The sequence below is a fragment of the Hemiscyllium ocellatum genome, chromosome 48 (assembly GCF_020745735.1).
Source record: "Hemiscyllium ocellatum isolate sHemOce1 chromosome 48, sHemOce1.pat.X.cur, whole genome shotgun sequence".
In the NCBI taxonomy this organism is placed as follows: Eukaryota; Metazoa; Chordata; class Chondrichthyes; order Orectolobiformes; family Hemiscylliidae; genus Hemiscyllium; species Hemiscyllium ocellatum.
In genome coordinates this window covers 17,753,676-17,771,815 of record NC_083448.1, presented here as the reverse complement: position 1 = coordinate 17,771,815, position 18,140 = coordinate 17,753,676, and the positions used below count along the sequence as shown (strand labels likewise).

Here is an 18,140-nt window from a genome sequence, read left to right as displayed (position 1 = left end):
TCCAGCAAGTGCTCCTCTTGTTTCTGATTTCCAACATTCGCAGTTATTTGTTATATCTGTCTGTCTCTGCCAGACCACAATCTGAAGGGGGGGTGTGTTGCTGTGTTTGACTGGAGGTGGAACACTGGGGTATTGACACTCCCAGACATTGTGTGTGTGTGTGTGTGTGTGTTCACTGTGGGTGGGGTTTGTAGTGTCTGACGGTTGAGAATGCACACCCTCCCAGGTTCAGGGAGCAGGCAGCAGGAGGATCCAGAGTGTTTGGGGATGGAGGGAGCTGGGAGCAGGGATCAGTGAAATGCAGACTCCCATCTCCCAGATGAAGGTGCTGCTGGGGTTAGAGTGTGTTCACAGCCACTCTGGTCAGGCGAGAGCAGCCTTGGGAAAAGGAAGTTACCCCAACACACACACACACACACACACACACACACACACATCTCCCATCCAGCATTCAAATGGGCCCAAGACACTGACTGGGAGAGGGAGGTCTGGTCTGCCAGCCTCCACACTGGGGACACAGGGAGAAATGGTGTCTGCATTGATGGGTCAGTCTGGAACAACCCCCCCGACCCTTCTCCCTGCAGGCTCAGTGTATTGTGGGGTTAGCAGCAGAGATCCTCGTGGGGAGGGGTCAGGGGTGAGGTGGGGTAAAAGGGGTGGCTGAGACACCAGCTTTCAGCCGGCAACGAGGCTTTCCAAAGAGCCAAACACTCAGCATTGAATTACCCGGCACGGTGCCCCTCTCCCTGTCCATGTGAAAGGCAAGTCGGAGCCCCCAGGGATCAATCACACAGACTGCCCCTGGCTCCTCTAGCCCCAGGCCAAGTCCGGATTCCCATTCTCTGGGGAAGGGGGACAAGCGGGTCTCCCCCCTGCCACCCTCACACCTCCCCTGGCTGCGACAGAGATGTTGTTTCAGCAGTCAGTGCTTATCACCAACTTGTGTCACCACAACCCCCCACCCCCACCCCCACCCACACACACACACACACAAACCCCAGGTCCGGCTCCTGCGGGGAATTTCTAGCAGGGAGACAGGCCATTCTGCCCTGCTGCTACTGTTCCACACCAACAACACTCTGCTTCTCTCTCTCTCTCTCTGACCTCACTCACACGGCCTGTGTGTTGGAATCACAGAAACATCGCAAATAGCAGTGGGAGTAGGCCATTCGGCCCCTCCATGGCTGATTATCCAATTCAGAATCTTGCTTTCTCTCTTTCGCAGTAAGAGCTATTATGTGACTCCTTCCTGGAAACAGCCAATGTTTTGGCCTGGACTGCTTTCTGTGGCAGAGAATTCTGCAGACTCTCTATTCTCTGGGTGAAGACATTTCTCACATCCCCATTCCTGAACGGTCTACCCGGTATCCTCAGACTGTGACCCGTGCTTCTGGACTCTCTGCTCATGGGGAAGGTCTTTCCTGTCTCGTCCTGTTAGAATCTTACAGGGTGGACAGCTTCCTCTGGAACAGTCCCACCTGCTCTGTTCACTTCAACCACTCCCCAGATAGCAATGATCTCCCCATTCCCACTGCTGCAAGCAGAAGGTACCAGGGCATCAGAAGCTGGGACAGCTCAAGGCATGTGTGTGTCTGTGTGTGCACGTGTGTGCGTGTCTGTGTGTATGTGTGTATGTGTGTGTGTGTGTATGTGTATATGTGTGTGTATATGTGTGTATGTGTGTGTGTGTGTATGTATGTGTATATGTGTGTGTATGTGGATGTGTGTGTGTGTGTGTCTGTGTATGCGTGTGTGTATATGTGTGTGTATGTGTGTGTGTGTATATGTGTGTGTATATGCGTGTGCGTGTGTGTCTGTATGTGTGCATGTGTCTGTGTGTATGTGTATGCCTGTGTGTGTGCGTGTGTCTGTGTGTGTGTGTATGTGTATATGTGTGTGTATATGTGTGTGCATGTGTGTCTGTATGTGTGCATGTGTCTGTGTGTATGTGTATGCCTGTGTGTGTGCGTGTGTCTGTGTGTGTGTGTATGTGTATATGTGTGTGTATATGTGTGTGCGTGTGCGTGTGTGTGTGTGTGTGGGGGGGGGGGTCTGTGGAGAGTGAAACAGAGTGAGTGTTTCAGCATGAAGAAGACTAGGAGCTGAACACTTGAACCATTCAGGAGAGGCAGTGGGAGATGATAATGTCACTGGCCCAGTCAGTCAGACCCCCACACTCATGGTGACATGGATTCAGTTATTCCAAGGCAGAGACTGATATCTGAATTAAACAAAGGATCTGAAATCAAGAATGTAACCACTTCTGATTGTTACAACGGTCGGTGTGGACTGGTTGGATCGAAGGCTGCATTTCCATTCTGTGTGACTCTAAACGTGAGAGGCAGGTTCATTTGAACCATTCAAGAGGGGCAGTGGATGGTTATTCGGATGGAAATTGTTTGAAGAGCTGGTGTGGGCACAGGGAGTCAGATGGTCTCCTTCTACCCAGAACACCTCTGTGCTTCTGAGCTTTGGACCACCCTAACTCCACCCACCCTGCAAAATTAGAAAGCCCCTTGAGTAACTTTGAACCAGGGCTTGCCAAAGTTGGGTGGGGGGGGGAGGGGATCCAGACACCAATTGGGGTCCCTGCTGAGTTATGATAGTCTTGTTCATGCTCTAGCAGCTAATCCCCCATCTGACAGAATCCACTCTGACCCCATCCCAACCCACCCTTACAGACGGAGGGGTCTCGACAGTTTTCAAACCTTAAAATGGGTGGCATCAGGTGAAGTTTGTAAGTATGAGACTTGATTCACAAACAGGCTGCACAAGAATTGCACTGGTCACTGGGGGTTGGAGCTGCATGTAGTACTATGTTTCTAGATGCCAGGGTGTGTTAAATGCTTCAATATCTCCATAATATTCAAACACTGCACCATGAGCAGATGAGGAAATGACTATTATCAATGCTTTGAAATTTCGAGTCAGATACTAAACTGCTCACTCAGTAATGCTGTTGTTTTGAGGTTCTGCTGTGTTGTTTGAATTGTGATGGAACTTCCAAAACAAGACCATGTGAATTTGACTGTGCACCTCAAAGTGCACAGGATTTTCTGATTGTCCTGCCTAGCATTTCAGGGAACTAAAAATTATTGCCCCCAGACATTCTTGTGAAGGGAAAGAAAGGGAGCAAGGGTGTGTGTAACAGAAAGACTCTGTTATTGTCTAAGGGGGAGGTGTTGTTGGGAACAAAGTTTGGAATTGAGAGAGAAGGAAGGGCCTGGGGGATTCTGCAATCATGCCATGTGGGAGATGTTGTCCCACAGTGAACAGTAGTGATCAGGGGTACACTGCCTGATAGTGTGGTGAAAGCAGCTTCTGTAAAACATTCAAGGTGAGTTTGATGATAACCTTGTGGGGAAAACTGTTCCAACGCTCCTGCTAATTTCAACTTGACTTGAAAATTCTCATCATTGTTTTCAACTCCCTCCATTCCCTCAGCTGTCCTGTGATCCCCACCGGCCCCATGGCATTCCGAGAATCTCAGCATTGCCTTAATTCTGGCCTCTCCCACACCCCTGATTTCCATCGCTTTCAGCTCTGAGTTTCTCAAACTCCCTCTCTCGACCTGTTCAAATGAGAAGTTCACTGCCTCCTTAGCCAATTGGACACTCAGGCAGTGAGTTGACAGTGGGACTGGATTCCATTTCCATGCTTAATTGATCATAAAACAGCAATAGGAGCAGGCTGTTTCGTCCCCTGACCCTGTTCGACTCACAATGACAAACTTACAGCATACATTCATAGGAAGCCATTAAAACAACAAGTGTACACCCATCTCCAAATTGACCACACTTCAGTCAGCACTTCATTGGCTGGAAAGCACTTTGAGATTGAGACTGCTGAGGTGGTGAGGGCGCTATCAAAAGGCAACATTTCCTCAATTCCTGGTAAAACGTTGCCACCTTCTGGTGCTGGGGAGGAGCAGCAACTCCGTGAAAGGAAAAAGTTAAAAATCACACAACACCAGGTTATAGCCCAACAGGTTTATTTGGAGGCTCTAGCTTTTGAAATGTGGCTTCTTCATCAGGTGGCTGTGGAGCAGAATCATACAATCCAGAATCTATAGCAACAGGATTACAGTGTCATGGAATATAATATTGGAATGGAATGTTCCACAGCCACCTGATGAAGGAGCGTCGCTCCGAAAGTTAGTGCTTCCAAATAAACCTGTTGGACTATAACCTGGTGTTGTGTGATTTTTAACTTTCAGTCCAACACCAGCACCTCCAAATTGTTAACGGAAAAGGTTGAGGATTCGGATCTGTCCTGCAGACACAGAAAAACACACCTGAAACTGGAAGGAATGCTGCAGCCATGATTCTTTTTCTTATTATGACAGGAGCAAGGAAGGATTAGATCACAAAAACCATGGTTTGAAAACTGGTCCAGATCACATGGTCATATTCCCAGGCAGTCAGGCACTCTGCCTTTATGAAGGGCTTTTGCCCGAAACGTTGATTTCGCTGCTCCTCGGATGCTGCCTGAACTGCAGTGCTCTTCCAGCACCACTCATCCAGAATCTGGTTTCCAGCATCTGCAGTCATTGTTTCAACCTGGTCAATCAGCCTGACCTATCCCAATGTGATGCTGTTGGAGTGACCAAGGAGAAAACTTGTTACTCACAATAAAAACTCCCATTTGGAGCATCTATCCCACACTCTTTTCCATACATTAACTTGCAGTGTGTGAGCAATTTTTAAATACCCGAAGAAATCAGAGCAGAAGTCGTCCATTCGGCCCATCAAGTCTGCTGCACCATTTGAAGATCAGATCATCCTCAAATTCAGTATTCTGTCTGTCACAGAATAAAATAAAGATGAGTTAGTTTGAATTGCTGCTTGTAAGTTTTTCAGAGACATTAATGTTACGGAAATCGAATGAAATTAATGTTGAGTGCGGTTGTTAAAGAGTCATAGAGATGTGCAGCATGGAAACAGACCCTCTGGTCCAACCCATCCATGCTGACCAGATATCCCAACCTGATCTAGTCCCACCTACCAGCACCCAGCCCATATCCCCCCAAACCCCTTCCTATTCACATACCAATCCAAATGCCTCTTAAATGTTGCAATTGTACCAGCCTTCACCACTTCCTCTGGCAGCTCATTCCAAACACGTACCACCCTCTGCATGAAAAAGTTGCCCCTCAGGTCTCTTTTATATCTTTCCCCTCTCACCCTAAACCTATGCCCTCTAGTTCTGGACTCCCCAACCCCAGGGAAAAGACCTTATCTATTTACCCAATCCATGCACCTTATAATTTTGTAATCCTCTATAAGGTCACCCCTCAGTCTCCGATGCTCCAGGGAAAATAGCCTCAGCCTGTTCAGCCTCTCCCCGTAGCTCAGATCCTCCAACCCTGGAAACATCCTTGTAAATCTTTTCTGAACCCTGTCAAGTTTCACAACATCTTTCCGATAGGAAGGAAACCAGAATTGCACACAATATTCCAACAGTGGCCTAACCAATGTCCCGTACAGCCTCAACATGACCTCCCAACTCCTGTACTCAATACTCTGACCAATCAAGGAAGACATACCAAATGTCCTCTTCACTATTCTATCTACCTGTGACTCCACTTTCAAGGAGCTATGAACCCTCACTCCAAGGTCTCTTTGTTCAGCAAAACTCCCTCGGACCTGTTGTACAAATCTTGTCAAAATTCCCTCGATGACCAGCCTGACCAGGGAGGAATTGCTCTTGGCCAGAAGGTCTGTGTTTGAGTCCGATCTGCCCAGGACATATACTGTAACATAGAAAATAGGGGCAGGAGATAACCATTCAACCCATCCAGCCTGCTCCACCTTTCATGATGATCATGTCTGATCCCCTACCTGAATGCCATATTCCTCCTTTCTCTCCATACCCTTGATGACTACAAAATCTTAAAAAGCATCTGTGTCCTCCCTGACTGTGTTCAGTGTGCTGGCCTCCCCAGCTTCCTGTGGTGGGGAGTTCCAGAGCCTCACCACGCTCTGAGTGAAGAAACGTTTCCTCATCTCAGTCTGAAGTGGTCTACCCCTGAGTCTATGTGTCCACTACTTCTAGACTCTCCACATAAAGGAAAGTCCAGCCCTGTTTAAATTTTACAGTTTTCAATCAGATCCCTTCTCCTGTTTCGAAACCTGAGTGAATTTGAGTTCTGAGGAAGGGTCACTCAATCTGAAACCTTAACTCTGATTTCTCTCCACAGATACTGCCAGATCTGCGGAGCTTTTCCAGCAATCTCTGGGTTTTTTTCCCCTGATTTACAGCATCCACAGTTCTTTTTGATTCTTTGAATGAATACAGGCCCAGTTAAATCAATCTCTCCAACTAGGACAGTCCAGTCGCTGTCGGGGTCAGTTTGCTGAACCACTACTGCACTCCCAGGAACGGAGACCAAAACTACAAGTGCAGTCTCAGCAACAGCCTGCAGGAAGACATCATCTTTCTATAGATCACAGAGTCATCAATGTTTACAGCTCAGGAAGAAGATACTTTGGCCCATTGAGTCTGAACCAGTCGAAACAACCACCTCACTATTTTGAACCCATTTTCCAGCACATGACCTTTATGTTTTGGCATCACAAGTACACAAATAAACATATCTTCAATGTAATGATGGTTTCTGCCTCTCCCACCCTTCCATGCAGTGAGTTCCACATTCCCATCATCCATTTTCATTTCAGTCCCTTGAAACCTCCTGTCCCTGAGCTTAAATTTTGCCCCCCTGGTCACTGATCCCTCCATCAAGGTGAAAGCTTCCTTCCTGACTAGCCTGTCTGTATCTCTTCATCATTTTTGCCATCTCAATCATGTCCCCTCTCCATCTCCTCTGTTCCAGCGAAAACAACCCCAGTCTGTCCAATTTCTCTTCATCAGTGAACCTCTCAGCACCAGGTAACATCCTGGTAAATCTCTGTCTGCATGCTCTCCAGTGTTATCACATTCCCTCCTGTAGTGTGGATAACAGAACTGGACACAGCACTCCAGCTGTGGCAGAACCAATAGTTTATACCATTCCAGCATCAACTCCCTCCTCTTAAACCCTACGCCTCAGTTAATTAAGGCCAGTGTCCTATTTCGAATCTGCACCAGTCAAAAGCAACCACCTGACCATTCGAATTGCATCTTCCAGTGCTCAGCCCACCCAGCACACACCCAAAATTGTAATTCTGCTTTCAGCCCACTGAAAGGGTGGCATGGTGGCTCAGGGGTCAGCACTGCTGTCTCATAGCTCCAGGGATCCAGGTTCAGTCCCAGCCTCTGGTGAGCATCTGTGTGGAGTTTGCATGTTCTCCCTGGGTCTGTACAGGTTTACTTCTGGTGCTCCAGTTTCCTCCCACAGTCCTAAGATGGGCAGGTTAGTTGGATTTGCCATGATAAGTCGCCCCTAGTGTCCAGGGATGTGCAGGATAGCCATGGGAAATGCAGGGTCATAGGGTGGAGGGCTTTGGTGTGGTTGGGATTCTCTTTGGAGGGTTGACGTGGGCTGAATGGCCTACTTTGACGCTGCAGGGGTTCTCTGATGCCAGACCTGCTGAGCTTTTCCAGCAATTTCTGATTTCCACCCAGTGCCTCCTGAACCACTTCATCAACGTGCCCTGACACTCTCAGGGACAGGATGGCGGACACGTCAACGATTCCCTGGTCGAGAGTGTGGTGCTGGCAGAGCACAGCAGGTCAGGCAGCATCTGAGGAGCAGGAGAATTGACGTTTCGGGCACAAGCCCTTTCATCAGGAATCTGATCCCTCATTTGCCTGAAACGTTGAATCTCCTGCTCCTCAGATACTGTGCTTTCCCAGCACCACACTCTGGACTCTGATCTCCAGCATCTGCAGTCCTCCAAGTGGCACAGTGGTTAGCACTGCTGCCTCACAGCGTCAGAGACCCGGGTTCAATTCCCGACTCAGGAGACTGACTGTGTGGAGTTTGCACATTCTCCCCGTGGGTGCGTGGGTTTCCTCTGGGTGCTCCGGTTTCCTCCCACAGTCCAAAGATGTGCGGGTCAGGTGAATTAGAACATAGAACATAGAAGGATACAGCGCAGTACAGGCCCTTCGGCCCTCGATGTTGCGCCGACCGAATCCTACCTAACCTATACTAGCCCAATAACTTCCAAATGCCTATCCAATGCCCGCTTAAATGACCATAAAGGAGAGTTCACCACTGATACGGGCAGGGCATTCCATGAACTCACAACCCGCTGTGTGAAGAATCTACCCCTAACATCTGTCCTATACCTACCACCCCTTAATTTAAAGCTATGTCCCCTAGTAACACCTGACTCCATTAGCGGTAAAAGGTTCTTAGTATCTACCCTATCTAAACCCCTAATCATCTTATACACTTCTATCAGATCTCCCCTAAACCTTCTCTTCTCCAATGAGAACAGCCCCAAGTGCCTCAGCCTTTCCTCATAAGATTTTCCTACCATTCCAGGCAACATCCTGGTAAACCTCCTCTGCACTCGTTCTAAAGCTTCCACATCCTTCCTATAGTATGGCGACCAAAACTGCACACAATTGCCCGTAGTGTTAGGTAAGGGGTATATGTAGGGGAATGGGTCTAGGTGGGTTGCTTTTCCAAGGGTTGGTGTGGACTTGTTGGGCCAAAGGGCCTGTTTCCATGCTGTAAGTAATCTAATCTAATCTAAAAAAAGTGTTGCCTCGTGTTTGTTTGTGCAGGTTGTGGTGGAAGGTAGTTATTGATTGATGTGTTTCTGTGGGGTGTGTATGTGTTTGTGTTTGAACAGGGCCATCCCAGGGAGATACAGACTGGGTTCACTCTCTGTCTCTCTCTGTGTGAGTGGGGGAGTGTGTGTGTGCGCCCAGACCAGGAGAGGGCGCGCTCGAGCTGTCACTGCGCGGGGGTGTGTGTGTGTGTGAGAGGGAGGGACGGGAGCGCGCCGATGCCGCGCGGGAGGGCGCGCCCCCAGCACCAACCCTCGCTGGTATTCTCGCGAGATCGGCCACGCGGAGGCAAGATGGCGGCGGCGGCGGCGGCTGCAGCGGGAGGAGAGAGCCCGGGAACCGGAGCAACCTCAACCGGCAGCGGGGGAGGGGCGAGGTGAGGGGGCGTGGCCTGGGGGGAGGGGCCGGGTGTACCCCCACTTCATCCCCCCCTCTCCCCCCTCTTCCCCTCTCCCCCCTCCCCATCTCCCCCCCCACCCCCTCCCCCTCTCCCCCTTTCCCCCTCTCCCCCCTCTCCCCCTCCCCTCCCCCCTCCCCATCTCCTCCCCCTCTCCCCCTCTCCCCCCTCCCCCTCTCTCCCCCCTCCCCCTCCCCCCTCTCCCCCCTCCCCCTCTCCCCCCCTCCCCCCTCCCCCTCTCCCCCTCTTCCCCTCTCCCCCCTCCCCATCTCCCCCCCCTCCCCCCCCCCTCTCCCCCCCCCCACCCCCCCCTCCCCCCCCCCCCCTCCCCCTCCCCCTCTCCCCTCTCCCCTCTCCCCTCTCCCCCCTCCCCCTCTCCCCCCTCTCCCCCCTCTGCCCCCTCTCCCCCCCACCCCTCCCCCTCTTCCCCTCTCCCCCCTCCCCATCTCCCCCCCCTCCCCCTCCCCTCTCCCCCCCCCACCCCCTCCCCCCCCCACCCCCTCCCCCTCTCCCCCTCTCCCCTCTCCCCTCTCCCCTCTCCCCCCTCCCCATCTCCCCCCTCCCCCTCTCCCCCTCTCCCCCCTCCCCCTCTCCCCCCTCTCCCCCCTCCCCCTCTCCCCCCTCCCCCTCTCCCCCCCTCCCCCTCTCCCCCCTCTCCCCCTCACCCCCTCACCCCCTCACCCCTCCCCTCTCCCCCCCCCCTCTCCCCTCCCCCTCTTCCCCCCTCCCCATCTCCCCCCCCACCCCCTCCCCCTCCCCCTCTCCCCCCCACCCCTCCCCCTCTCCCCCTCTTCCCCTCTCCCCCCCCCCCCATCTCCCCCCCCTCCCCCTCCCCTCTCCCCCCCCACCCCCCCCTCCCCCCCCACCCCCCCCCCCCCCACCCCCTCCCCCCCCACCCCCTCCCCCCCCCCCCCCTCCCTCTCTCCCCCTCTCCCCCTCTCCCCTCTCCCCCCCCCCCATCTCCCCCCCTCCCCCTCTCCCCCTCTCCCCCTCTCCCCCTCTCCCCCCTCCCCCTCTCCCCCCTCTCCCCCCTCTCCCCCCCCCCCTCTCCCCTCTCCCCCCTCTCCCCCCTCTGCCCCCTCTGCCCCCTCTCCCCCCCACCCTCTCCCCCTCTCCCCCTCTCCCCCTCTCCCCCTCTTCCCCTCTTCCCCTCTCCCCCCTCCCCCTCTCCCCCCTCCCCCTCTCCCCCCTCCCCCTCTCCCCCCTCCCCCCTCCCCCTCTCCCCTCTCCCCCTCTCCCCTCTCCCCCGACCCCCTCTCCCCCGACCCCCTCCCCCTCTCCCCCCCACCCCTCTCCCCCCTCCCCATCTCCCCTCTCCCCCCCCACCCCTCTCCCCCCCACCCCTCTCCCCCCCCCCCCTCTCCCCCCCACCCCTCTCCCCCCCCTCCCCATCTCCCCTCTCCCCATCTCCCCTCTCCCCCCTCTCCCCCCACTCCCCCCACTCCCCCCTCCCCCCCCACCCCCTCCCTCTCTCCCCCCCACCCCTCTCCCCCTCACCCCCTCACCCCTCCCCTCTTCCCCTCTCCCCAACTCCCCTCTCCCCCTCTCCCACTCTCCCCCTCACCCCCTCACCCCTCCCCTCTCCCCCTCTCCCCCCTCCCCATCTCCCCTCTCCCCCCACTCCCCCCTCTCCCCCCACTCCCCCCTCTCCCCCCCTCTCACTCCCCCCCCTCCCTCCCCCCTCTCCCTCCCCCCTCTCCCTCCCCCCTCAAGCACGGTCTGTAGACTGTGCATTGGACTTCTCAGTCACCGTCGACCTCAGTCAACCCGACCCCGAGGGACTGTTTCAGTGGGGAGAAAGCACAGAGGGAGATATTTGGCCCCCCTGTTTCTGTATTTCCTCTCGCAAACAACTGTCACATTCGGGAGATGAGACAGGAGCAGAAGTTGGCAATTCAGCCCTCTGAGCCTGTTCCATTTTTAACTGTGACCATGTTGGATCTATTCCTGTCAGTCTGATTCCCAGGACTATCCTCCCCCCACCCTGAGTGTGTGGTTACTTCGAGCTGTCCAGTGATCACTGTAGTATTCAGTAACGATCTGTTTGTTCTGTTTACAGTGACCCTGCAGTGGCTGACTTGGTGGTCACAATGGAGACGGAGTCCTCTGCTGGGAAAGACATTGTAAGTCAGAGAGTTATTTTCTTTTAGAGCAGTAAGACCTGGTTCTGAAGGGGTTGAATTGGCACCATGTCTGAGTGTTGCTTCCTTTGGAAACACCAGATATTTTGGGTTTATTGAGTTTGTTGTGAGTCTTTTAAATAAATCAACCCGTTCAGAGACGTGATGTGATACATTTCTAGCACAGATGGGAGTTGAACCCAGACCTTGGTGTCCCAGAGCCAATGCACTGCAAGAGTCGCCCCCCCTCCGGCTTGTTGTATCCTGTTTCAGAATCGGCTACTCTCCAGGGTTCACTCTCCTCGTCACGGGCTTCCTCGATGCAGCACAGCATTGTCTGAACATAACTGGCAGGGAGCGATCTACAATCAGTGTGATGAAGGGACTCTGGTACTGTGCCATTCAGCAGGGACTGCCTGGATTTGGATCCAGGTTAAAGAATGGGAACACCTTTCTAAATCTATTTGGTGTTTGAAATGCAACAGGAACTCAAAAGTGAAGACGTTCGACCTAATAACACTGGAAGAACGGCAGTACGTTTTCAAGTCGGGGTGGGAAGTATTTTCGAAGGGAACTAGCTAGTCACAGTGTTCTGTTACCTGCTGCCCTTGTCCTCCTGCATGGGTTGGAAGGTGCTGTCTGGGGATCCTTGGCCATTTGTGGCCGTGCATCTTATAGATGGTACACACTGTTGCTGTGAAGTGTCAGTGGTTCAGGGAGTGAACGTTAACATGGTGGGATGGGATGCCCCGAAGTAGACTGCTTTGTCACTGTTGCAGTTGCACCGGTGCAGCGACCTGGATCACACTCAGGAGCCTTGGACATACCTGGCCCTCTCCAAATCCAAACTTCGCTGTGAGTCAGTGTCTCCAAGAGAGCACAAGGCAGGAGTCACCTGAGCCTGTCACTTTCATGAGGAGAATGGTGCTTTTATGTTCATTTCTGGTTCACATCAAGTCATAGAGATGGACAGCATAGAAACAGACCCTTCAGTCCACGCCGACCAGATATCCCAACCCAATCTAGTTCCACCTGCCAGTACCCGGCCCATATACCTCCAAAACCCTTCCAATTCATATACCCATCCAAATGCCTCTTCAATGTTGCATTTGTACCAGCCTCCACCACTTCCTCTGGCAGCTCATTCCATACACGTACCACCCTCTGCGTGAAAAAGTTGCCCCTTAGGTCTCTTTTATATCTTTCCCCTCTCACCCTCTAGTTCTGGGCTCCCTGATCCCAGGGAAGAGACTTTGTCTATTTATCCTATCCATGCTTCTCATAATTTTGTAAACCTCTATAAGGTCACCCCTCAGTCTCCGATGATCCAGGGAAAACACCCCCAGCCTGATCAGCCTCTCCCTATAGCTCAAATCCTCCAACCCTGGGCAACATCCTTGTAAATCTTTTCTGAACCCTTTCAAGTTTCACAACATCTTTCCGATAGGAAGGAGACCAGAATTGCACGCAATATTCCAACAGTGGCCTAACCAATGTCCTGTACAGCCACAACATGACCTCCCAACTCCTGTACTCAATACTCTGACCAATAAAGGAAAGCATACCAAACACCTTCTTCACTATCCTATCTACCTGTGACTCCACTTTCAAGGAGCTATGAACCTGCACTCCAAGGTCTCTTTGTTCAGCAACACTCCCAAGGACCTGACCACTAAATGTATAAGTCCTGCTAAGATTTGCTTTCCTAAAATGCAGCATCTCGCATTTATCTGAATTAAACTCCATCAGCCACTTCTCAGCCCATTGGCCCATCTGGTCCAGATCCTGTTGTAATCCTCTTTGCTGTCCACTACACCTCCAATTTTGGTGTCATCTGCAAACTTACTAACTATCCCTCTTATGCTCGCATTCAAATCATTTATGTAAATGACAAAAAGTAGAGGACCCAGCACCGATCCTTGTGGTACTCCACTGGTCACAGGCCTCCAGTCTGAAAAACAACCCTCCAGCACCACCCTCTGTCTTCTACATTTTAGCCAGTTCTGTATCCAAATGGGTAGTCCCCCCTGTATTCCATGAGATCTAACCTTGCTCACCAGTCTCCCATGGGGAACCTTGTCGAATGCCTTACTGAAGTCCATATAGATCACACCTACTGCTCTGCCCTCATCAATCTTCTTTGTTACTTCTTCAAAAACTCAACTAAGTTTGTGAGACATGATTTCCCACGCACAAAGCCATGTTGACTATCCTGAATCAGTCCTTGCCTTTCCAAGTACATGTACATCCTGTCCCTCAGGATTCCCACCAACAACTTGCCCACCACTGAGGTCAGGCTCACCTGACTTGTTCCCTGGCTTGTCTTTACCGCCCTTCTTAAACAGTGGCACCACGTTAGCCAATCTCCAGTCTTCCAGCACCTCACCTGTGACTATCGATGATACAAATATCTCAGCAAGGGGGCCTACAATCACTTCTCTAGCTTCCCTCCGCGTTCTCGGGTACATCTGATCAGGTCCTGGGGATTTATCCACCTTTAACCATTTCAAGACATCCAGCACTTCCTCCTCTGTAATCTGGACATGTTGGAAGATGCCACCAACTATTTCCCTACAGTCTATATCTTCCATATCCTTTTCCACAGTAAATACTGATGCAAAATATTCATTTAATATCTCCCCCATTTTCTGTGGCTCCACACAAAGACCGCCTTGCTGATCTTTGAGGGGCCCTATTCTCTCCCTAGTTACCCTTTTGTCCTTAATATATTTGTGAAAACCCTTTGGATTCTCCTTAACCCTATTTGCCAAAGCTATCTCATGTCCCCTTTTTGCCCTCCTGATTTCCCTCTTAAGTATAATCCTACTTCCTTTATACTCTTCTAAGGATTCACTCGATCTATCCTGTCTATACCAGACATATGCTTCCTTCTTTTTCTTAACCAAACCCTCAATTTCTTTAGTCATCCAGCATTCCCTATACCTACCAGACTTTCCTTTCAATCTGACAGGAATAGACTTTCTCTGGATTCTTGTTCTCTCATTTCTGAAGGCTTCCCATTTTCCAGCCGTCCCTTTACCTGCGAACATCTTCCTCCAATCAGCTTTCAAAAGTTCTTGCCTAATCCTGTCAATATTGGCCTTTCTCCAATTTAGAACTTCAACTTTTAGATCTGGTCTATCCTTTTCCATCACGATTTTAAAACGAATAGAATTATGGTCGCTGGCCCCAAAGTGCTCCCCCACTAACACCTCAGTCACCTGCCCTGCCTTATTTCCCAAGAGTAGATCAAGTTTTGCACCTTCTCTAGTAGGTACACCCACATACTGAATCAGAAAATTGTCTTGTACACACTTAAGAGATTCCTCTCCATCTAAACCCTTAACACTATGGCAGTCCCAGTCTAAGTTTGGAAAGTTAAAATCCCCTACCATAACCACCCTATTATTCTTACAGATAGCTGAGATCTCCTTACAAGTTTGTTTCTCAATTTCCCTCTGACTATTAGGGGGTCTATAATACAACCCCAATAAAATGATCATCCCTTTCTTATTTCTCAGTTCCACCCAAATTATTTCTCTGGATGTATTTCCAGGAATATCCTCCCTCAGCACAGCTGTAATGTTATCCCTGATCAAAAATGCCACTCCCCCTCCTCTCTTGCCTCCCTTTCTATCCTTCCTGTAGCATTTGTATCCTGGAACATTAAGCTGCCAGTCCTGCCCATCCCTGAGCCATGTTTCTGTAATTGCTATGGTATCCCAGTCCCATGTTCCTAACCATGCCCTGAGTTCATCTGTTAGGCCCCCTGCATTGAAGTAAATGCAATTTAATTTATTAGTTCTACCATGTCCCTGCCTGCTCTGACTGTTTGATTCACTTCTGTTTTCAGCTGTACCAGTCTCAGATCGATCTCTATCCTCAATATCTCCCTGCACCCCCTCCCCCTCCCAACCTTACTGGTTTAAATCCTCCCAAGCAGTTGTACCAAATTTCCCTGTCTGTATATTCATCCCCTTCCAATTTCGGTGCAATCCGTCCTTCTTGAACAGGTCACTTCTACCCCCAAAAGAGATTCCAGTGATCCAAATGGGAGAATCCTACTCCCATACATCAGCACCTCAGCCGTGCATACATCTGCTCTCTCCTCCTATTCCTGCCCTCACTAGCTCATAGCACTGGGAGTAATCCAGATATTACTACCCTTGAGGACCCCCTTTTTAAATTTCTACAAAACTCTCAACCTTTTCCCTTCCAATGTCGTTGGTTCCAATGTGGACAATTACCTCCTGCTGGCCCCTCTTCCCCCATGAGAACATTCTGCACCCTCTCTGAGACATCCTTGATCCTGGCACCAGGGAAACCACACACCATTCTGCTTTTTTTCTGCTGGCTACAGAAACGTCTGTCTGTACCACTACAGAATCCCCGAACACAATTGATCTCTTGGAACCTGACGTCCTCCTCGTTGCATTAGAGCCAGTCTCAATACCAGAAACTTGGCTGTTCAAGCTACGTTCTCCTGAGAATCCATCACCCCCTACACTTTCCAAAACAGCATACCTGTTTGAAACGGGTATATCCACAAAAGACTCCTGCCTTAGGTGCCTACCTCTCTCACCCTTCCTCGAGTTAACCCATCTATGTGACTGTATCTGAGACTTTCCCCCTTCCTATAACTGCCATCCATCACATACTGTTGCTGTTGCAAATTCCTCATCGCTTCCATCTGTCTCTCCAACCAATCCACTCGATCTGATAAGATTCGCATCCAACAGCATTTATGGCAGATATAATCTGCAGTAACCCTTAAACTCTCTTTAAACTCCCACATCTGACAAGAAGTACATATCACTACAAAGGCCATTTTTCCTCCTTCACAATCTACAGACCCAGAAAATAACATCGTCTTATTCCTCTACAAAACACTGCCCCAGGTTAAATTAATAGCTATGGCTTATATTTCAAGTTTAATCAAGAGACTTATCTCCACAAACATATGATCAAGAAAGAATGCACTGCACTCACTAATACAGCCTCTCTCTTGGACAGACTTAAAACAATAACTAACTTATCTGATTCTGTGCTGTGAACTTTGCCCAGACCAATTCCTCCAAGGTTAGTTGTGAATTTCCCTGTTTGTTAATTTTCCTAGATGCACTCCGATGTCCAGTGACACGCGAATTCAAACAGCAAAGGCAGTAACTGTGCAGGTTCTCTCTCGCTTTCTCTCTCTCCCCTGCACTGTCCTCACCATGTGCTTCCTTTGTCTGCTCTTCTCCCTTTTAAAACTGCTGTTGTTTTGACATTTTTTTCAAGTTCCAAAACAATGCAACAGCAAATAAACCAGTAATTGCTGCTCCTGGAATTTGAGGAAATCACCTCCAGCACCTAAAATAGCTCAAAAAAAGGAGCAGCTCTTGCAGCTAGAAATTTGTCCCGTCCTCCATCGTGGATTCCATCTGATGAAGTGTGCACTGAATAGAACATGAAATGTTGAAGCTTCCAATCCGTCAAGTCGTGTCAGTTACTTAACGAGAGACAGCGGTCAAGGAAGAGCCAGTTCTTTGCCACCTCTGCTCCAAGCTGCACAGAACACATTGTCTTGTGCTATCCTTCCTCATCTTGTTGCAGAGCACAGGTTTCTCTGGGTGCGTTTTTGAGTGAATGCTTTTGTGCAGTTTGAGCTTTTCGTTGATTCCAGCTGTTTGCTTTCCTGAGTGCTGAACGTACTCGAGATGAGTGCCGTTCCTGTTCTGTCCCCAGCCAGTGCCAGATCTGTTCAGTCTTTCCGGTGCTTTCACCTTACATTTTGGTGTTTTGTTGTGATGGAGCTGGTACAATCCTGTCGTACAGGTCAGGTAGCATCGCTGCTGGTGTCCATCTCAGATGCTCAGGTTGTTTTCTGTTTCTTTTCCCAGGAGGCTGCTGGTGAAAGCACGGAGACCACTGATGTCCAGCAACCGGGGGCTCTGGAGGAAGAAACTGTACGGCACCTTGGTGGAGTGGAGCTGCAGTGTGGCATCTGCATCAAGTGGTTCTCAGCAGAGACCTTTGGGCTCGATACTACGTATGTAACTCGGGCTGTGTGTGGGTCAGCAGGGTCAGTTCAGATTTCAGCCTTCCTCTGAGCTGCAAGAGAAGGAGATGCAGATATGACATACATTTGATTCTTGTGCCCTGACCTCATGTGTGGTGCACTCCCAGGCCTAGTTTTTTCCCCCCTCCACAATCACCCTGGCCATTTGGGTGAGTAAAGTGAAAGTGTTTGCCTCAGCTGGACAGTCTTCTGCCAGGAGTAGAACTGAAATGTAGGCAAGCCAATGGAGACTTGAATTAAACCTTGACCAGGCTGCTAGTAGGGCACTGTGCACACACCTGATGTCTGTATCACACACACCGTGCTTTTTCAGCACCACACTCTCAACTCTGTGTCATACAAAAAGACACTGCAGGCGATGCAAGGAGTACGGTTCACAAGGATGGTACTGGAGTTGAAAGGGTGTAGTTAAGTAGAAGCACTGAACACCCTTCCCCTATCTCTGCCTTACGGATACAGACACACAGATGAGTGATTTGTTAGACTTTATCTTTGAATGGGTGTGAAAGAATAGACATGGAGTTAACATTTCCAGTTGTGGGGAAGCTGACAGAGTCATGAATAAATTCACTGGGATATTCCAGTTTCGCTAGTTTTTCTCTCAAGACGGTGAGAATGTGGCGTTCAGTGCCGCAGGTAGTGTTTGAGTTGAAAAGTACAGGTCTGGTTGAGTTGGAAGCTGTGTAAACCACCAAAGAGGAAGCGATGGAAGGGTAAGGTGATGAGGTCTGATGTTGAATGGGTCTCAGGAGATTCCTGTGGAGCACAGGTGTCAGCATGAAATACTTGGGCCGAATGGCCTGTCTTTCTTTACACTTGGAATTGTAAAGTGGAAAAGGAAAGTAGAGTTGTTGTGGGAAGGTGTCTCCAAACCCATTCC

At 50.5% G+C, this 18,140-nt stretch overlaps 1 protein-coding gene across 5 annotated transcripts in view; it reads left to right on the top strand.

Annotated features, from left to right (window-relative positions):
- The window catches only part of ash2l (ash2 like, histone lysine methyltransferase complex subunit), a 58,434-nt gene that overhangs the window by 9,389 nt on the left and 30,905 nt on the right, over nt 1-18,140 (top strand). For 4 of the 5 annotated variants that reach the window (XM_060856704.1, XM_060856700.1, XM_060856703.1 and 1 more), the window contains exons 1-3: nt 8,959-9,058; nt 11,139-11,202; nt 17,082-17,230. In XM_060856704.1, coding sequence (XP_060712687.1) covers nt 8,976-9,058; nt 11,139-11,202; nt 17,082-17,230 — 296 coding nt within the window. In that variant the 5' untranslated portion in view covers nt 8,959-8,975. Of the gene's footprint in view, nt 1-8,958; nt 9,059-11,138; nt 11,203-17,081; nt 17,231-18,140 lie in introns of those variants that run through there. The other variant, XM_060856705.1, reaches the window with a different exon arrangement.